The following is a 19,269-nucleotide window of genomic DNA, read 5'->3' as shown; positions in this document are numbered from 1 at the left end:
TGAAACAGGGAGACGGCGAGAGGTAACTTCATCAGATTGGCCTTCAATATCAACCTAATATAATTGTTTAGACTGGTAGTGTTCAGCAATCTTCAACAGCTGTTCTTCAGTACATAATTCTAACAGTTCCTCTGATGGAAAGCGAATGAACGTGTCTAAGTAAGACGCCATAGTCACTAGAAATACAAAAAAAAGATCTCGCTCTTCCCCTCTGCTGAGCACACCAGACCGGACCACAAGAGAACTGACAATCACGCTGGGCACCACAGAAGAGATAAATATATGGAGTTTCCCATAAAACCTACAGTAACTCAACCCTAGTCTTCCGTAAAACCTACAGTAACTCAACCCTAGTCTTCCATAAAACCTACAGTAACTCAACCCTAGTCTTCCGTAAAACCTACAGTAACTCAACCCTAGTCTTCCATAAAACCTACAGTAACTCAACCCTAGTCTTCCATAAAACCTACAGTAACTCAACCCTAGTCTTCCATAAAACCTACAGTAACTCAACCCTAGTCTTCCATAAAACCTACAGTAACTCAACCCTAGTCTTCCATAAAACCTACAGTAACTCAACCCTAGTCTTCCATAAAACCTACAGTAACTCAACCCTAGTCTTCCATAAAACCTACAGTAACTCAACCCTAGTCTTCCATAAAACCTACAGTAACTCAACCCTAGTCTTCCGTAAAACCTACAGTAACTCAACCCTAGTCTTCCGTAAAACCTACAGTAACTCAACCCTAGTCTTCCGTAAAACCTACAGTAACTCAACCCTAGTCTTCCATAAAACCTACAGTAACTCAACCCTAGTCTTCCATAAAACCTACAGTAACTCAACCCTAGTCTTCCATAAAACCTACAGTAACTCAACCCTAGTCTTCCATAAAACCTACAGTAACTCAACCCTAGTCTTCCATAAAACCTACAGTAACTCAACCCTAGTCTTCCGTAAAACCTACAGTAACTCAAACCTAGTCTTCCATAAAACCTACAGTAACTCAACCCTAGTCTTCCGTAAAACCTACAGTAACTCAACCCTAGTCTTTGTGCGGATTTGTGGTGGGTAATTACACACTGTAGTCTACTGGCAAGGGAAATTTAATTAATTAATTAAAACACGCAGCATGCTGGCAGATTCACCCAAGCCACGGATGTGCCCCCGAGACAACTGCTCCGTCCACAGACACCACACAATAACAAACAAAATAACCATGCCCAACGTATTCCAAAGTGAAACACATCACTAAGCCTAACAGGGGAAAAATAAAGGCTATAGCTCCAGGTAGCAAGTGTCACTACCCTACCCAAATCTCCCACTGAGGTACACAGCCGATTGTACTCACCTCAGACCGGTGTCCCAACAGTGAGTAGATCAAGAGTCTCCAGCCTGGGCAGGGGCCTGGAAACTAACCAATATACTCTCCAACGCAGCACACAACCAACTATCCACCGCGGTGGCAAGTTTCCCAAACAAAGGCAACCAACACTGGGCCTACCAAACATTACAACTCAAAAGCTGTAATGAAAGTTACCAAGCACCTACAGAGTTCTCAAACAGTAACTCCACATTTTCTCCCAAACACAACTCATACTAGTATTAGTCCTTCATAATGCAACAAAGTGCTATATGCCAAAATGTCTAGGAACCAACCTTAAATCCCAGACGAGCCTTCACTTGTCACGAACCGGCTCGAAGTTCGTAACAAAAAAGGGAGACAACGTGGAGATAAGGAATAACAATATATTTATTAATGGAAGTAAACTAAATACAATGAACAACGGTGTGTGTGTGTAGTCAGTAGTGTAAGTGAGTGTTTGCGTGCATAAATGTGATAATGAGGGGTGTTGAAAGGTGCCAAAGCAACCTGCCAACTGCCACAACCAAACTCTATCCGTGTGTCTGCATGGAGAGACTCTCTCCAATAAAATGGGGAAGAGGTGTATTTATCCCGGGACACACCCGAGCCCAGGTGTGTCCCATTTTGCTGACGACCCTCCCGGCTCCGCCCACCGACCTCCTATTAAGGGGAACAAGAGCAAAGAGAAAGAATTCGGCAGACAGAGTGGGAGGGTTGTCACAGTTGAATGGCCTGACTGGAAACTGTGATATGTGGTGGTTTTACCTAACTTAGTTGAATGGCCTGACTGTAAATATTTCTGCTTGAGAGCGTCTGCTAAATGACATGAAACTACAGGAGCCTGGTAGCCAGGACTATAGGAGACAGCAGCTGAATGCTCCCATGTAGTGGTGACAACTGGCAATGACAGACAGATTCTCAGTCCTCATCCTGCTCCAGAGTAACAGAGCAAGGTACAGAGAAGGATCATTTAATGAATACCTGTGTGAAGACCTGGGGGAACTATAGCTAAATATTTAGATTCAATTTAACTGGGGGAACTATAGATAATTATTTAGATTCAAATTAACTGGGGGAACTATAGCTAAATATTTAGATTCAAATTAACTGGGGGAACTATAGCTAAATATTTAGATTCAAATTACCTGGGGGAACGATAGCTAAACATTTAGATTCAAATGAAAATCTGTTTTTTCTTACTGTGTGTGTGTAGCTCCAGACGGGCGGTACAGGGGAACAGGTCTGGTAGATGTACTGAGGGAGCTGCTTCGTGACGAGGGGCCCAGAGCACTCTATAAAGGATCCAACGCCGTGTTCCTCAGAGCCTTCCCTGCCAACGCGGTAGACAACCTATTACAAGCCCTATAGCCACACCACCCCACCAATCAGCATTTAGTACCACACCACCCCACCTATCAACATTTAGTACCACACCACCCCACCTATCAGCATTTAGTACCACACCACCGCACCTATCAGCATCTAGTACCACATCACCTATCAGCATTTAGTACCACACCACCCCACCTATCAACATTTAGTACCACACCACCCCACCTATCAGCATTTTGTACCACATCACCTATCAGCATTTAGTACCACATCACCCCACCTATCAGCATTTAGTACCACACCACCCCACCTATCAACATTTAGTACCACACCACCCCACCTATCAACATTTAGTACCACCCCACCTATCAGCATTTAGTACCACATCACCCCACCTATCAGCATTTAGTACCACACCACCTATCAGCATTTAGTACCACACCACCCCACCTATCAGCATTTAGTACCACACCACCCCACCTATCAGCATTTTTTACCACACCACCCCACCTATCAGCATCTAGTACCACACCACCCCACCAATCAGCATTTTGTACCACACCAACCCACCTATCAACATTTAGTACCACACCACCCCACCTATCAGCATTTAGTACCACACCACCCCACCTATCAGCATTTTGTACCACACCAACCCACCTATCAACATTTAGTACCACACCACCCCACCTATCAGCATTTAGTACCACACCACCCCACCTATCAGCATTTTGTACCACACCACCCCACCTATCATAATTTAGTACCACATCACCTATCAGCATCTAGTACCACACCAATCCACCAATCAGCATTTAGTACCACACCACCCCACCTATCAGCATTTAGTACCACACCACCCCACCTATCAGCATTTTGTACCACACCACCCCACCTATCAGCATTTTGTACCACACCAACCCACCAATCAGCATTTAGTACCACACCACCCCACCTATCAGCATTTTGTACCACACCACCCCACCTATCAGCATTTTGTACCACACCAACCCACCAATCAGCATTTAGTACCACACCAACCCACCTATCAGCATTTTGTACCACACCAACCCACCTATCAACATTTAGTACCACATCACCTATCAGCATCTAGTACCACACCACCCCACCAATCACCATTTGAAAAGGTCAAATAGGGGGTGCTAATATTTGTCCTGTTTCACTACTGGGCGGTTTCACAGACAGAGTTCAATTTAAATCAGGACCAGGCTAATTCTACTTAAATTAATCTAGATAAAACAATGGCTTTCTGAGCCGTTTAACTTCAGATTAATTATTGCTAGACTAGGGAGTCCCAGACTAAGGAAAGTAAGGACTAACCAGTTCATCTTTGTGAAGCTTGATTTGGTTAATGTTCTGATCTGAGGATGCTCCAGAAACCAGGCATGGGACACTAATACATAAGCATTGTGTGGAATTGGAGCAACTCACCTAATTAAAGAAAACACTTTGAAAAACCCTCTTCAAGTGAATTGTGTCTTATCACCCAATTATGGAGAGCAAACAGTATGAATAATCAACAGAAAATAAGAAATAGAATGCCTGGACTACCATTTGTAATGAATTCAACAATTCAACAAGCGAAAAACTAAACGTACGGACGCTACAGCAACTTCAGGTAATATACTGTATTTACTGTTGGCCCCCTTTTACAAATCAGAGTTACTTTGAAATGTTACTTTTCTGGTGTAACAACACAGTGGGGCCGAAATGTATTTGTGTGACAGAAATGTAACAAACTATCACAAATAATTAAGACCAGAGGAGCTGGGGGACTAGTGGATGACCCCAAGTAAGACCAGAGGAGCTGGGGAACTGGTGGAGGACCCCCAATCAGGCCAGAGACAGAGGAGCTGGGAGACTGGTGGAGGACCCCCAGTAAGACCAGAGGAGCTGGGGGACTGGTGGAGGACCCCCAGTAAGACCAGAGGAGCTGGGGAAATGGTGGAGGTCCCCCAATCAGGCCAGAGACAGATGAGCTGGGAGACTGGTGGAGGACCCCCAGTCAAGCCAGAGACAGATGAGCTGGGAGACTGGTGGAGGACCCCCAGTCAAGCCAGAGACAGATGAACTGGGGGACTGGTGGAGGACCCCCAGTAAGACCAGAGGAGCTGGGGGACTAGTGGATGACCCTCAGTAAGACCAGAGGAGCTGGGGAACTGGTGGAGGACCCCCAGTCAGGCCAGAGACAGATGAGCTGGGGGACTGGTGGAGGACCCCCAGTAAGGCCAGAGGAGCTGGGGGACTAGTGGAGGACCCCCAGTAAGACCAGAGGAGCTGGGGGACTGGTGGAGGACCCTCAGTAAGACCAGAGGATCTGGGGGACTGGTGGAGGACACCCAGTCAGGCCAGAGACAGATGAGCTGGGGGACTGGTGGAGGACCCCCAGTAAAATTTAGAGTAGCTGGGGGACTGGTGGAGGACCCCCAGTAAGACAAGAGGCAGATGGGGGACTGGTGGAGGACCCCCAGTAAGAACAGAGGAGCTGGGGGACTGGTGGAAGACCCCCAGTTAGACCAGAGACAGATGAGCTGGGGGACAGGTGGAAGACCCCCAGTTAGACCAGAGAAAGATGAGCTGGGGGACTGGTGGAGGACCCCCAGTAAGACCAGAGAAAGATGAGCTGGGGGACTGGTGGAGGACCCCCAGTTAGACCAGATGAGCTGGGGGACTGGTGGAGGACCCGCAGTTAGACCAGATGAGCTGGGGGACTGGTGGAGGACCCGCAGTTAGACCAGATGAGCTGGGGGACTGGTGGAGGACCCGCAGTTAGACCAGATGAGCTGGGCGACTGGTGGAGGACCCCCAGTAAGAACAAAGGCAGATGGGGGACTGGTGGAGGACCCCCAGTAAGACCAGAGGAGCTGGGGGACTGGTGGAGGACCCCCAGTAAGACCAGAGGAGCTGGGGGACTGGTGGAAGACCCGCAGTTAGACCAGATGAGCTGGGGGACTGGTGGAGGACCCGCAGTTAGACCAGATGAGCTGGGGGACTGGTGGAGGAGCCCCAGTAAGACCGGAGGCAGATGGGGGACTGGTGGAGGACCCCAAGTAAGACCAGAAGCAGATGGAGGACTGTTGGAGGACCCCCACTTAGACCAGAGGAGCTGGGGGACTGGTGGAGGAACACCAGTTAGACCAGAGTGGCTGGGGGACTGGTGGAAGACCCGCAGTTAGACCAGATGAGCTGGGGGACTGGTGGAGGACCCGCAGTTAGACCAGATGAGCTGGGGGACTGGTGGAGGAGCCCCAGTAAGACCGGAGGCAGATGGAGGACTGTTGGAGGACTCCCACTTAGACCAGAGGAGCTGGGGGACTGGTGGAGGACCCCCAGTTAGACCAGAGTGGCTGGGGGACTGGTGGAGGACCCCCAGTAAGACCAGAGGAGCTGGGGGACTGGTGGAGGAAACCCAGTTAGACCAGAGTAGCTGGGGGACTGGTGGAGGACCCCCAGTTAGACCAGAGGATCTGGGGGACTGGTGGAGGACCCCCAGTTAGACCAGAGGATCTGGGCGACTGGTGGAGGACCCCCAGTAAGACCAGATGAACTGGGGGACTGGTGGAGGACCCCCAGTAAGACCAGATGAGCTGGGCGACTGATGGAGACCCCACAGTTAGACCAGGGGATCTGGGGGACTGGTGGAGGACCCCCATAAGACCAGAGGAGCTGGGGAACTGTTGTAGGACCCACAGTTAGACCAGAGGAGATGGGGGACTGGTGGAGGTCCCTCAGTAAGATCAGAGGATCTGGGGGACTGGTGGAGGACACCCAGTAAGACCAGAGACAGATGAGCTGGGGGACAGGTGGAAGACCCCCAGTTAGACCAGAGAAGGATGAGCTGGGGGACTGGTGGAGGACCCCCAGTAAGACCAGAGAAAGATGAGCTGGGGGACTGGTGGAGGACCCCCAGTTAGACCAGAGGAGCTGGGGGACTGGTGGAGGACCCCCAGTAAGACCAGAGGAGCTGGGGGACTGGTGGAGAACTACCAGTAATACCAGAGGAGCTGGGGGATTGATGGAGGACCCCAATTAGACCAGAGGAGCTGGGGGACTGGTGGAGGACCCCCAGTAAGACCAGAGGCAGATGGGGGACTGGTGGAGGTCCCCCAGTAAGACCAGATGAGCTGGGGGACTGGTGGAGGACCCCCATAAGACCAGAGGAGCTGGGGAACTGTTGTAGGACCCACAGTTAGACCAGAGGAGATGGGGGACTGGTGGAGGTCCCTCAGTAAGATCAGAGGATCTGGGGGACTGGTGGAGGACACCCAGTAAGACCAGAGACAGATGAGCTGGGGGACAGGTGGAAGACCCCCAGTTAGACCAGAGAAGGATGAGCTGGGGGACTGGTGGAGGACCCCCAGTAAGACCAGAGAAAGATGAGCTGGGGGACTGGTGGAGGACCCCCAGTAAGACCAGAGGAGCTGGGGGACTGGTGGAGAACTACCAGTAATACCAGAGGAGCTGGGGGATTGATGGAGGACCCCAATTAGACCAGAGGAGCTGGGGGACTGGTGGAGGACCCCCAGTAAGACCAGAGGCAGATGGGGGACTGGTGGAGGTCCCCCAGTAAGACCAGATGAGCTGGGGGACTGGTGGAGGAACCCCAGTTAGACCAGAGTGGCTGGGGGACTGGTGGAGGACCCCCAGTAAGACCAGAGGAGCTGGGGGACTGGTGGAGGACCCGCAGTTAGACCAGATGAGCTGGGGGACTGGTGGAGGACCCGCAGTTAGACCAGATGAGCTGGGCGACTGGTGGAGGACCCCCAGTTAGACCAGATGAGCTGGGGGACTGGTGGAGGAGCCCCAGTAAGACCGGAGGCAGATGGGGGACTGGTGGAGGACCCCCAGTAAGACAAGAAGCAGATGGAGGACTGTTGGAGGACTCCCACTTAGACCAGAGGAGCTGGGGGACTGGTGGAGGATCCCCAGTTAGACCAGAGGAGCTGGGGGACTGGTGGAGGAAACCCAGTTAGACCAGAGTAGCTGGGGGACTGGTGGAGGACCCCCAGTTAGACCAGAGGATCTGGGGGACTGGTGGAGGACCCCCAGTTAGACCAGAGGATCTGGGCGACTGGTGGAGGACCCCCAGTAAGACCAGATGAACTGGGGGACTGGTGGAGGACCCCCAGTAAGACCAGATGAGCTGGGCGACTGATGGAGACCCCACAGTTAGACCAGGGGATCTGGGGGACTGGTGGAGGACCCCCATAAGACCAGAGGAGCTGGGGAACTGTTGTAGGACCCACAGTTAGACCAGAGGAGATGGGGGACTGGTGGAGGTCCCTCAGTAAGATCAGAGGATCTGGGGGACTGGTGGAGGACACCCAGTAAGACCAGAGACAGATGAGCTGGGGGACAGGTGGAAGACCCCCAGTTAGACCAGAGAAGGATGAGCTGGGGGACTGGTGGAGGACCCCCAGTAAGACCAGAGAAAGATGAGCTGGGGGACTGGTGGAGGACCCCCAGTTAGACCAGAGGAGCTGGGGGACTGGTGGAGGACCCCCAGTAAGACCAGAGGAGCTGGGGGACTGGTGGAGAACTACCAGTAATACCAGAGGAGCTGGGGGATTGATGGAGGACCCCAATTAGACCAGAGGAGCTGGGGGACTGGTGGAGGACCCCCAGTAAGACCAGAGGCAGATGGGGGACTGGTGGAGGTCCCCCAGTAAGACCAGATGAGCTGGGGGACTGGTGGAGGACCCGCAGTTAGACCAGATGAGCTGGGGGACTGGTGGAGGACCCGCAGTTAGACCAGATGAGCTGGGCGACTGGTGGAGGACCCCCAGTAAGACCAGAGGCAGATGGGGGACTGGTGGAGGTCCCCCAGTAAGACCAGAAGCAGATGGGGGACTGGTGGAGGACCCCCACCTAGACCAGAGGAGCTGGGGGACTGGTGGAGGACCCCCAGTAAGACCAGAGGAGCTGGGGGACTGGTGGAGGACCCCCAGTAAGACCAGAGGAGCTGGGGGACTGGTGGAGGACCCCCAGTAAGACCAGAGGAGCTGGGGAAATGGTGGAGGACCCCCAGTAAGACCAGAGGAGCTGGGGGACTGGTGGAGGACCCCCAGTAAGACCAGAGGAGCTGGGGGACTTGTGGAGGACCCCCAGTAAGACCAGAGGAGCTGGGGGACTGATGGAGGACCCCCAGTAAGACCAGAGGAGCTGGGGGACTGATGGAGGACCCCCAGTAAGACCAGATGAGCTGTGGAAATGGTGGAGGACCCCCAATCAGGCCAGAGACAGATGAGCTGGGGGACTGGTGGAGGACCCCCAGTAAGACCAGAGGAGCTGGGGGACTGGTGGAGGACCCCCAGTAAGACCAGATGAGCTGGGGGACTGGTGGAGGACCCCCGTAAGACCAGAGGAGCTGGGGAACTGTTGTAGGACCCACAGTTAGACCAGAGGAGATGGGGGACTGGTGGAGGTCCCTCAGTAAGACCAGAGGATCTGGGGGACTGGTGGAGGACACCCAGTAAGACCAGAGACAGATGAGCTGGGGGACAGGTGGAAGACCCCCAGTTAGACCAGAGAAAGATGAGCTGGGGGACTGGTGGAGGACCCCCAGTTAAACCAGAGGAGCTGGGGGACTGGTGGAGGACCCCCAGTAAGACCAGAGGAGCTGGGGGACTGGTGGAGGACCCCCAGTTAGACCAGAGGATCTGGGGGACTGGTGGAAGACGCCCAGTTAGACCAGAGGAGCTGGGGGACTGGTTGAGAACTACCAGTAAGACCAGAGGAGCTGGGGGACTGATGGAGGACCCCCAATTAGACCAGAGGAGCTGGGGGACAGGTGGAGGACCCCCAGTATGATCAGAGGAGCTTGGCGACTGATGGAGGACCCCCAGTTAGACCAGAGGAGCTGGGGGACTGGTGGAGGACCCCCAGTATGATCAGAGGAGCTTGGCGACTGATGGAGGACCCCCAGTTAGACCAGAGGATCTGGGGGACTGGTGGAGGACCCCCAGTTAGACCAGAGGATCTGGGGACTGGTGGAGGACCCCCAGTAAGACCAGATGAGCTGGGGGACTGGTGGAGGACCCCCAGTTAGACCAGATGAGCTGGGCGACTGATGGAGACCCCCCAGTTAGACCAGGGGATCTGGGGGACTGGTGGAGGACCCCCAGTAAGACCAGGGGAGCTGGGGGAATGGTGGAGGACCCCCAGTTAGACCACAGGAGCTGGGGGACTGGTGGAGGACCCCCAGTTAGACCAGATGAGCTGGGGGACTGGTGGAGGACCCGCAGTTAGACCAGATGAGCTGGGGGACTGGTGGAGGAGCCCCAGTAAGACCGGAGGCAGATGGGGGACTGGTGGAGGACCCCCAGTAAGACCAGAAGCAGATGGAGGACTGTTGGAGGACCCCCACTTAGACCAGAGGAGCTGGTGGACTGGTGGAGGAACCCCAGTTAGACCAGAGTGGCTGGGGGACTGGTGGAGGACCCCCAGTAAGACCAGAGGAGCTGGGGGACTGGTGGAGGAACCCCAGTTAGACCAGAGTGGCTGGGGGACTGGTGGAGGACCCCCAGTAAGACCAGAGGAGCTGGGGGACTGGTGGAGGACCCCCAGTAAGACCAGAGAAAGATGAGCTGGGGGACTGGTGGAGGACCCCCAGTTAGACCAGAGGAGCTGGGGGACTGGTGGAGGACCCCCAGTAAGACCAGAGGAGCTGGGGGACTGGTGGAGAACTACCAGTAATACCAGAGGAGCTGGGGGATTGATGGAGGACCCCAATTAGACCAGAGGAGCTGGGGGACTGGTGGAGGACCCCCAGTAAGACCAGAGGCAGATGGGGGACTGGTGGAGGTCCCCCAGTAAGACCAGAAGCAGATGGGGGACTGGTGGAGGACCCCCACCTAGACCAGAGGAGCTGGGGGACTGGTGGAGGACCCCCAGTAAGATCAGAGGAGCTTGGCGACTGATGGAGACCCCCCAGTTAGACCAGGGGATCTGGGGGACTGGTGGAGGACCCCCAGTAAGACCAGAGGAGCTGGGGGACTGGTGTAGGACCCCCAGTTAGACCAGAGGAGCTGGGGGACTGGTGGAGGACCCCCAGTTAGACCAGATGAGCTGGGGGACTGGTGGAGGACCCCCAGTTAGACCAGATGAGCTGGGGGACTGGTGGAGGACCCGCAGTTAGACCAGATGAGCTGGGCGACTGGTGGAGGACCCCCAGTAAGACCAGAGGCAGATGGGGGACTGGTGGAGGTCCCCCAGTAAGACCAGAAGCAGATGGGGGACTGGTGGAGGACCCCCACCTAGACCAGAGGAGCTGGGGGACTGGTGGAGGACCCCCAGTAAGACCAGAGGAGCTGGGGGACTGGTGGAGGACCCCCAGTAAGACCAGAGGAGCTGGGGGACTGGTGGAGGACCCCCAGTAAGACCAGAGGAGCTGGGGAAATGGTGGAGGACCCCCAATCAGGCCAGAGACAGATGAGCTGGGGGACTGGTGGAGGACCCCCAGTAAGACCAGAGGAGCTGGGGGACTGGTGGAGGACCCCCAGTAAGACCAGAGGAGCTGGGGGACTTGTGGAGGACCCCCAGTAAGACCAGAGGAGCTGGGGGACTGGTGGAGGACCCCCAGTAAGACCAGAGGAGCTGGGGGACTGGTGGAGGACCCCCAGTAAGACCAGAGGAGCTGGGGAAATGGTGGAGGACCCCCAATCAGGCCAGAGACAGATGAGCTGGGGGACTGGTGGAGGACCCCCAGTAAGACCAGAGGAGCTGGGGGACTGGTGGAGGACCCCCAGTAAGACCAGAGGAGCTGGGGGACTGGTGGAGGACCCCCAGTAAGACCAGAGGAGCTGGGGGACTGGTGGAGGACCCCCGTAAGACCAGAGGAGCTGGGGAACTGTTGTAGGACCCACAGTTAGACCAGAGGAGATGGTGGACTGGTGGAGGTCCCTCAGTAAGACCAGAGGATCTGGGGGACTGGTGGAGGACACCCAGTAAGACCAGAGACAGATGAGCTGGGGGACAGGTGGAAGACCCCCAGTTAGACCAGAGAAAGATGAGCTGGGGGACTGGTGGAGGACCCCCAGTTAAACCAGAGGAGCTGGGGGACTGGTGGAGGACCCCCAGTAAGACCAGAGGAGCTGGGGGACTGGTTGAGGACCCCCAGTTAGACCAGAGGATCTGGGGGACTGGTGGAAGACGCCCAGTTAGACCAGAGGAGCTGGGGGACTGGTTGAGAACTACCAGTAAGACCAGAGGAGCTGGGGGACTGATGGAGGACCCCCAATTAGACCAGAGGAGCTGTGGGACAGGTGGAGGACCCCCAGTTAGACCAGAGGATCTGGGGGACTGGTGGAGGACCCCCAGTTAGACCAGAGGATCTGGGGGACTGGTGGAGGACCCCCAGTTAGACCAGAGGATCTGGGGGACTGGTGGAGGACCCCCAGTTAGACCAGAGGATCTGGGGACTGGTGGAGGACCCCCAGTAAGACCAGATGAGCTGGGGGACTGGTGGAGGACCCCCAGTTAGACCAGATGAGCTGGGCGACTGATGGAGACCCCCCAGTTAGACCAGGGGATCTGGGGGACTGGTGGAGGACCCCCAGTAAGACCAGGGGAGCTGGGGGAATGGTGGAGGACCCCCAGTTAGACCACAGGAGCTGGGGGACTGGTGGAGGACCCCCAGTTAGACCAGATGAGCTGGGGGACTGGTGGAGGACCCGCAGTTAGACCAGATGAGCTGGGGGACTGGTGGAGGACCCGCAGTTAGACCAGATGAGCTGGGCGACTGGTGGAGGACCCCCAGTAAGACCAGAGGCAGATGGGGGACTGGTGGAGGTCCCCCAGTAAGACCAGAAGCAGATGGGGGACTGGTGGAGGACCCCCACTTAGACCAGAGGAGCTGGGGGATTGGTGGAGGACCCCCAGTAAGACCAGAGGAGCTGGGGGACTGGTGGAGGACCCCCAGTAAGACCAGAGGAGCTGGGGGACTGGTGGAGGACCCCCAGTAAGACCAGAGGAGATGGGGAACTGGTGGAGGACCCCCAGTCAGGCCAGAGACAGATGAGCTTGGGGACTGGTGGAGGACCCCCAGTAAGACCAGAGGAGCTGGGGGACTGGTGGAGGACCCCCAGTTAGACCAGAGGAGCTGGGGGACTGGTGGAGGACCCCCAGTAGGACCAGAGGAGCTGGGGGACTGGTGGAGGACCCCCAGTAAGACCAGAGGAGCTGGGGAACTAGTGCAGCACCCCCAGTAAGACTAGAGGAGCTGGGGGACAAGTGGAGGACCCCCAGTAAGACCAGAGGAGCTGGGGAAATGGTGGAGGACCCCCAGTCAGGCCAGAGACAGATGAGCTAGGGGACTGGTGGAGGACCCCCAGTAAGACCAGAGGAGCTGGGGGACTAGTGCAGCACCCCCAGTAAGACTAGAGGAGCTGGGGGACAAGTGGAGGACCCCCAGTAAGACCAGAGGAGCTGGGGAAATGGTGGAGGACTCCCAATCAGGCCAGAGACAGATGAGCTGGGAGACTGGTGGAGGACCCCCAGTGAAACCAGAGTAGCTGGGGGACTGGTGGAGGACCCCCAGTAAAACCAGAGTAGCTGGGGGACTGGTGGATGACCCCAAGTAAGACCAGATGCAGATGGGGGACTGCTGGAGGACCCCCAGTTAGACTAGAGAAAGATGAGCTGGGGGACTGGTGGAGGACCCCCAGTAAGACCAGAGGAGCTGGGGGACTGGTGGAAGACCCCCAGTTAGACCAGAGAAAGATGAGCTGGGGGACTGGTGGAGGACCCCCAGTAAAGCCAGAGTAGCTGGGGGACTGGTGGATGACCCCAAGTAAGACCAGATGCAGATGGGGGACTGCTGGAGGACCCCCAGTTAGACTAGAGAAAGATGAGCTGGGGGACTGGTGGAGGACCCCCAGTAAGACCAGAGGAGCTGGGGGACTGGTGGAAGACCCCCAGTTAGACCAGAGAAAGATGAGCTGGGGGACTGGTGTAGGACCCCCAGTAAGACCAGAGAAAGATGAGCTGGGGGACTGGTGGAGGACCCCCGTAAGACCAGAGGAGCTGGGGGACTGGTGGAGGACCCCCAGTAAGACCAGAGGAGCTGGGGAACTGTTGGAGGACCCCCAGTTAGACCAGAGGATCTGGGGGACTGGTGGAGGACCCCCCGTAAGACCAGAGACAGATGAGCTGGGAGACTTTTGGAGGACCCCCAGTAAGACCAGAGGAGCTGGGGGACTGGTGGAGGGCCCCCAGTAAGACCAGAGGCAGATGGGGGACTGGTGGAGGACCCCCAGTAAGACCAGAGGAGCTCTGGGACTGGTGGAAGACCCCTAGTTAGACCAGAGAAAGATGAGCTGGGGGACTGGTGGAGGACCCCCAGTTAGACCAGAGTAGCTGGGGGACTGGTGGAGGACCCCCAGTAAGACCAGAGAAAGATGAGCTGGGGGACTGGTGGAGGACCCCCGTAAGACCAGAGGAGCTGGGGGACTGGTGGAGGACCCCTAGTAAGACCAGTGGAGCTGGGGAACTGTTGGAGGACCCCAGTTAGACCAGAGTATCTGGGGAACTGGTGGAGGACCCCCAGTTAGACCAGAGGAGCTGGGGGACTGGTGGAGGACCCCCAGTTAGACCAGAGGAGCTGGGGGACTGGTGGAGGACCCCGGTGGACGATGTCATCGATGTACTTATTGATGAAGCCAGTGACTGATGTGGTATACTCCTCATTGTGATCTGAAGAATCCTGGAACATGTTCCAGTCTGTGCTACCAAAACAGTCCTGTAGTGTAGCATCTGCTTCATCTGACCACTTTTGTATTGACTGAATCACCGGTGCTTCCTGCTTTAATTTTTGCTTGAAAGCAGGAATCAGGAGGATAGAGTTATGGTCAAATTTGCCAAATGGAGGTCAAGGGAGAGCTTTGTACACATGTCTGTGTGTGGAGTAAAGGGGTCTAGAGTTTTTTCCCTCTGGTTGCACATTTAACATGCTGGTAGAAATTAGGTCAAACGGATTTAAGTTTCCCTTCATTAGAGTCCCCGGCCACTAGGAGCGCCGCCTCTGGATGAGCGTTTTTCTGTTTGCTTATGGCCTTATACAGCTCATTGAGTGTGGTCTTAGTGCCAGCATCGGTCTGTGGTGGTAAATAGACAGCTACGAAGAATATAGATTAAAACTCTCTAGGTAGATAGCGTGGTCTACAGCTTATCATGAGATACTCTACCTCAGGCGAGCAAAACCTCGAGACTTCCTTCCTTGCACCAGCTGTTGCAAATACACAGACCACCACCATTTGTCTTACCAGAGGCTGCTGTTCTATCTGGCCGATACAGTGTGTAACCCACCAGCTGTATGTTATTCATGTCGTCATTCAGCCACGACTCGGTGAAACATAAGATATTACAGTTTTTAATGTCCCGTTGATGGGATATACGTGCTTGTAGTTTGTCCACTTTATTATTGAGCGATTGTAAGTTGGCCAGTAGTACTGATGGAAAAGGCACCCTCGTTGCCGCATCCTCACAAGGCACCCGATCTCCTTCCGCGACACCGCCGTTTCCCTCTCCTGCGAATGACGGGGATGAGGGCCTGTTCGGGTGTCTGGAATACATCCTTCTCGTATGAATGTATTTTTGTTGTCCAGTTCAAGGTGAGTAATCTCTGTTCTGATGTCCAGAAGCTCTTTTCGGTCATAAGAGACGGTAGCAGCAACATTATGTACAAAACAAACAAACAATGCGAAAAAACAACAAAATAGCACGGTTGGTTAAGAGCCCATAAAACGGCAGCCATCCCCTCCGGCGCCATTTATATATCCGTCTATACAGCCAATGACTCCAGGGAAGTTCCCATAGTAATATAACTCTACCTTGTAGTTGGCTTGGGCAGCAGCATCAGCGAAATTGATGTAATTGTCATTCAGTTCACATATAGACTTTGTGGACATTTCTGCATACAGTCAGTTCACTTACACCACACTAATCTCCTGTTTCACGATGGAAGGTTCCAGATGCCAAAAACCTCAAGGTGATCAGCAGTTGTTGGGAAGGAGGGATGGGCCTTCTCTGAAGATAGCCAGATGAAAGCCTTGGCTCAAGCAAACAAATAGATGCATTTTCTTTGTACACACGGAAAAGGTCACAGAAATTGAGTTCTTCAAAATCATTCAGTTAGTTGCTCCTGTCTTTTACCACCCTTTTCTCTGGCCTTGGAGGTGCTCTTTGATCATCATTGAAATAGTCCAGGTAATACATTTTCCTCCATTGCCAAGTTCAATCTAGGGGCCAACATCCATTAATCTGAAGTTAAGCCTCTGGCCAAGTCTTCACCTCGATCTAGATTAACTCTAATCTTCCTTCTGGAAATCAGATGTTTTAAATCTAGACTAGGGCAAGTGTGAAACTATTTGAAACCATGTCTGAGAAATGTAGTCTGAGAAATTTAGTCTAGGATTAGCCTTAATCTGTGTCCAGGAAACCGCCCTACAAATGGATAACCTGTACAAGCGTGAAATGGAAATGTGCTTTTTACATATCCCAGCTTCCCCTGCGACACTGTCAGAGAGTGGGGTCGCAGCCAGGGAACAGCCATTATTGACAGCGACCCTGGCGCAATTAGGGTTAAGTGCCTTGCTAAAGGGCAGATCGACCTATTTTTCACCTTGAAGACTCGGGAATTCGAACTACACTGAACAAAAATACAAACGCAACATGCAACAACTTCAAAGATTTTGCTGAGTTACAGTCAATAAGGAAATTGGTCAATTAAAATAATTTCATTAGGCCCTAATCTATGGATTTCACATGGAAACCTTATTTTTCCTGCTCAATGGTCTAACCGCTAGGCTACCTGCCGCCACACCAATCCACCTATCAGCATCCACCAACCCACCTATCAACACACAGTACCACACCAACCCACCTATCAACACACAGTACCACACCAACCCACCTATCAGCATCCATAACCCATCATTTTCTTTCTAGGGTTCTTTCTGCTCTGATCTTCTCTCTGTATCCCTCAGGCCTGTTTTCTAGGGTATGAATTGGCGTTAGAGTGTCTAAATTGGCTGGCTCCCACCTGGTGAAGTCTCCTGCTATGACCTGTCATTAAGAGGTTGTAACCTGCATTGACCTGTTGCTGTCTTCAGACTGGACTCTTCTCTTGATCTCAGTTTCTTGCTTCCCAAATGGCACACTATTCCCTATATAGTGCACTACTTCTGCCTAGGGCCTGTAGGTAATAGGGCTCTGGTCAGTTTTGCACTATATAGGGAAAGTAGTGCACTATATAGGGAATAGGGTGATGGTTTTTGTTGTTGTATTTAACCTTTATTTAACTAGTCATGGTTTTTCATGACAACAACAATGTTAATTCTTGTCCTCCTTGTTGTTAATGTGGTTCTAAAAAATATATTCACTGATGTTTCAGTTTGACATCTTGTCCTGTTTCAGTTTGTCATCTTGTCCTGTTTCAGTTTGTCATCTTGTCCTGTTTCAGTTTGTCATCTTGTCCTGTTTCAGTTTGTCATCTTGTCCTGTTTCAGTTTGTCATCTTGTCCTGTTTCAGTTTGTCATCTTGTCCTGTTTCAGTTTGACATCTTGTCCTATTTCAGTTTGACATCTTGTCCTGTTTCAGTTTGACATCTTGTCCTGTTTCAGTTTGAGATCTTGTCCTGTTTCAGTCTGACATCTTGTCCTGTTTCAGTCTGACATCTTGTCCTGTTTCAGTCTGACATCTTGTCCTGTTTCAGTTTGACATCTTGTCCTGTTTCAGTCTGACATCTTGTCCTGTTTCAGTTTGACATCTTGTCCTGTTTCAGTTTGTCATCTTGTCCTATTTCAGTTTGTCATCTTGTCCTGTTTCAGTTTGTCATCTTGTCCTGTTTCAGTTTGACGTCTTGTCCTGTTTCAGTTTGACGTCTTGTCCTGTTTCAGTTTGACGTCTTGTCCTGTGATTCACGTCTTGTTGAAGAGAAGTTTAAACGCACAGTGAAATAATGACAATCATGATATTTATTTAAGGGGATGATTGACATATTTCTGTGAACCTACGGTTGTGTCTAAAAGGCACCTGATAATAGTGCACTATAATTTATATTCATTATTCATTGTTAATAGTAACAATAAAGACGTGTTTGAATGTTGAAGATTTAAAACAATTTTTTTAAATGCCTTCATTTGTCTATTGACCAATTTAGGGGTTTTGATGTACATTTTAAATGTGATATAATGTGATATAATTTGATGAATTTTGACAATTAATCAAATCCATTTATGAGCAATCCAGATTTATCTCAGAACAGGTTTTATACATTTGTTTGAATAAAGTGTCATTTGCCAAATATGCCATTGCTGTGTCTATTAATGCATAGTTTATGGGTAATTCAGGCCCTAAATTACCATTGGACACTAATCTAAGGTTTTGAGCATAGAGAGGTGTATTCTAGATTCTATTTCTACCTTTATGGTATGCTAGGAGTAGGCCACAGCTATTTTCTAGATTGTATTTCTACCTTTATGTTCTAGTATTCAATAAGTTTATTCTGTCTTTTTGCTGGAGGCATAGTTGCGGGAAGATCTTTGGGGCAGGAGGTGCTGCGATTTGTTTCACAGACAGACGGCTACATCAGTCTGCTAATACAGGACTAATAAAGGCCCAGTGCACTACTTTTGTGAAAAGAATAAACCTTAATTCTCATCTTTCAGGGGTGCTGCAGCACCATAATATGGAGGTCCAAAGCTGCCATAATTACAATGAAATAAAACATTAATTAGCAAGGAAATAAAAAAATACTGACTAAAATGTATTCATTTTCTCTTTATCTGTAATAATTGTTCAATTACAAATGTATTAAAACTTTAATCAATTTATATATTCATTCATTTAATATAGTTCCGTATTTCTTCCTCCCATATGAGAATGAGGGGGTGTCAATCAAACGTCTAGGAGAGGTATCTACTAGAGGTCGGCCAATTAATCGGAACGTCCGATTTCAAGTTTTCATAACAATCGGAAATCGGTATTTTGGGGCGACGATTTTGCAGATTTTTTTATATATATTTTTTTAAATTAGGCAAGTCAGTTAAGAACACATTCTTATTTTCAATGATGGCCTAGGAACGTTGTGCCTCATTTAGGGGCAGAACAACAGATTTTTACCTTGTCAGCTTGGGGGATCCAATCTTGCAACCTTACAGTTAACTAGTCCGACGCTCGAACCACCTGATTACATTTTTATTTTTGTATTTTTTATACAGCCCTTCGTACGTCAGCTGATATCTCAAAGTGCTGTACAGAAACCCAGCCTAAAACCCCAAACAGAAAGCAATGCAGGTGTACTGGCTGTGCCTGGTGGAGATTATAACAGAACATGGCCAAGATGTTCAAATGTTCATAAATGACCATGAACTGGAGCAGCAGCACGGCCAGGTGGACTGTGGACAGCAAGGAGTCATCATGTCAGGTAGTCCTGAGGCATGGTCCTAGGGCTCAGGTCCTCCGAGAGAGAGAAAGAAAGAGAGAAAGAGAGAATTAGAGAGAGCACACTTAAATTCACACAGGACACCGAATAGGACAGGAGAAGTACTCCAG

The 19,269-nt window shown here is 52.0% G+C and overlaps 1 protein-coding gene across 2 annotated transcripts in view; it reads left to right on the top strand.

Moving 5' to 3' along the window:
* Window positions 1-18,013, top strand: part of LOC139416984 (mitochondrial carnitine/acylcarnitine carrier protein-like) — a 43,963-nt gene extending 25,950 nt beyond the window's left edge. Inside the window, exons 8-9 of one of the 2 annotated variants that reach the window (XM_071166217.1) lie at window positions 2,578-2,705; window positions 16,700-18,013. In XM_071166217.1, the coding sequence (XP_071022318.1) occupies window positions 2,578-2,705; window positions 16,700-16,762 (191 nt within the window). In that variant the 3' untranslated portion in view covers window positions 16,763-18,013. The remainder of the gene's footprint in view (window positions 1-2,577; window positions 2,706-16,699) is intronic. The other variant, XM_071166218.1, reaches the window with a different exon arrangement.
* Window positions 18,014-19,269: the final 1,256 nt, after the last annotated feature.

Source organism: Oncorhynchus clarkii, chromosome 9, assembly GCF_045791955.1.
Source record: "Oncorhynchus clarkii lewisi isolate Uvic-CL-2024 chromosome 9, UVic_Ocla_1.0, whole genome shotgun sequence".
Classification (NCBI taxonomy): Eukaryota; Metazoa; Chordata; class Actinopteri; order Salmoniformes; family Salmonidae; genus Oncorhynchus; species Oncorhynchus clarkii.
The sequence above is the reverse complement of the archived record's forward strand: the minus strand, read 5'-3'. Positions and strand labels throughout refer to the sequence as shown.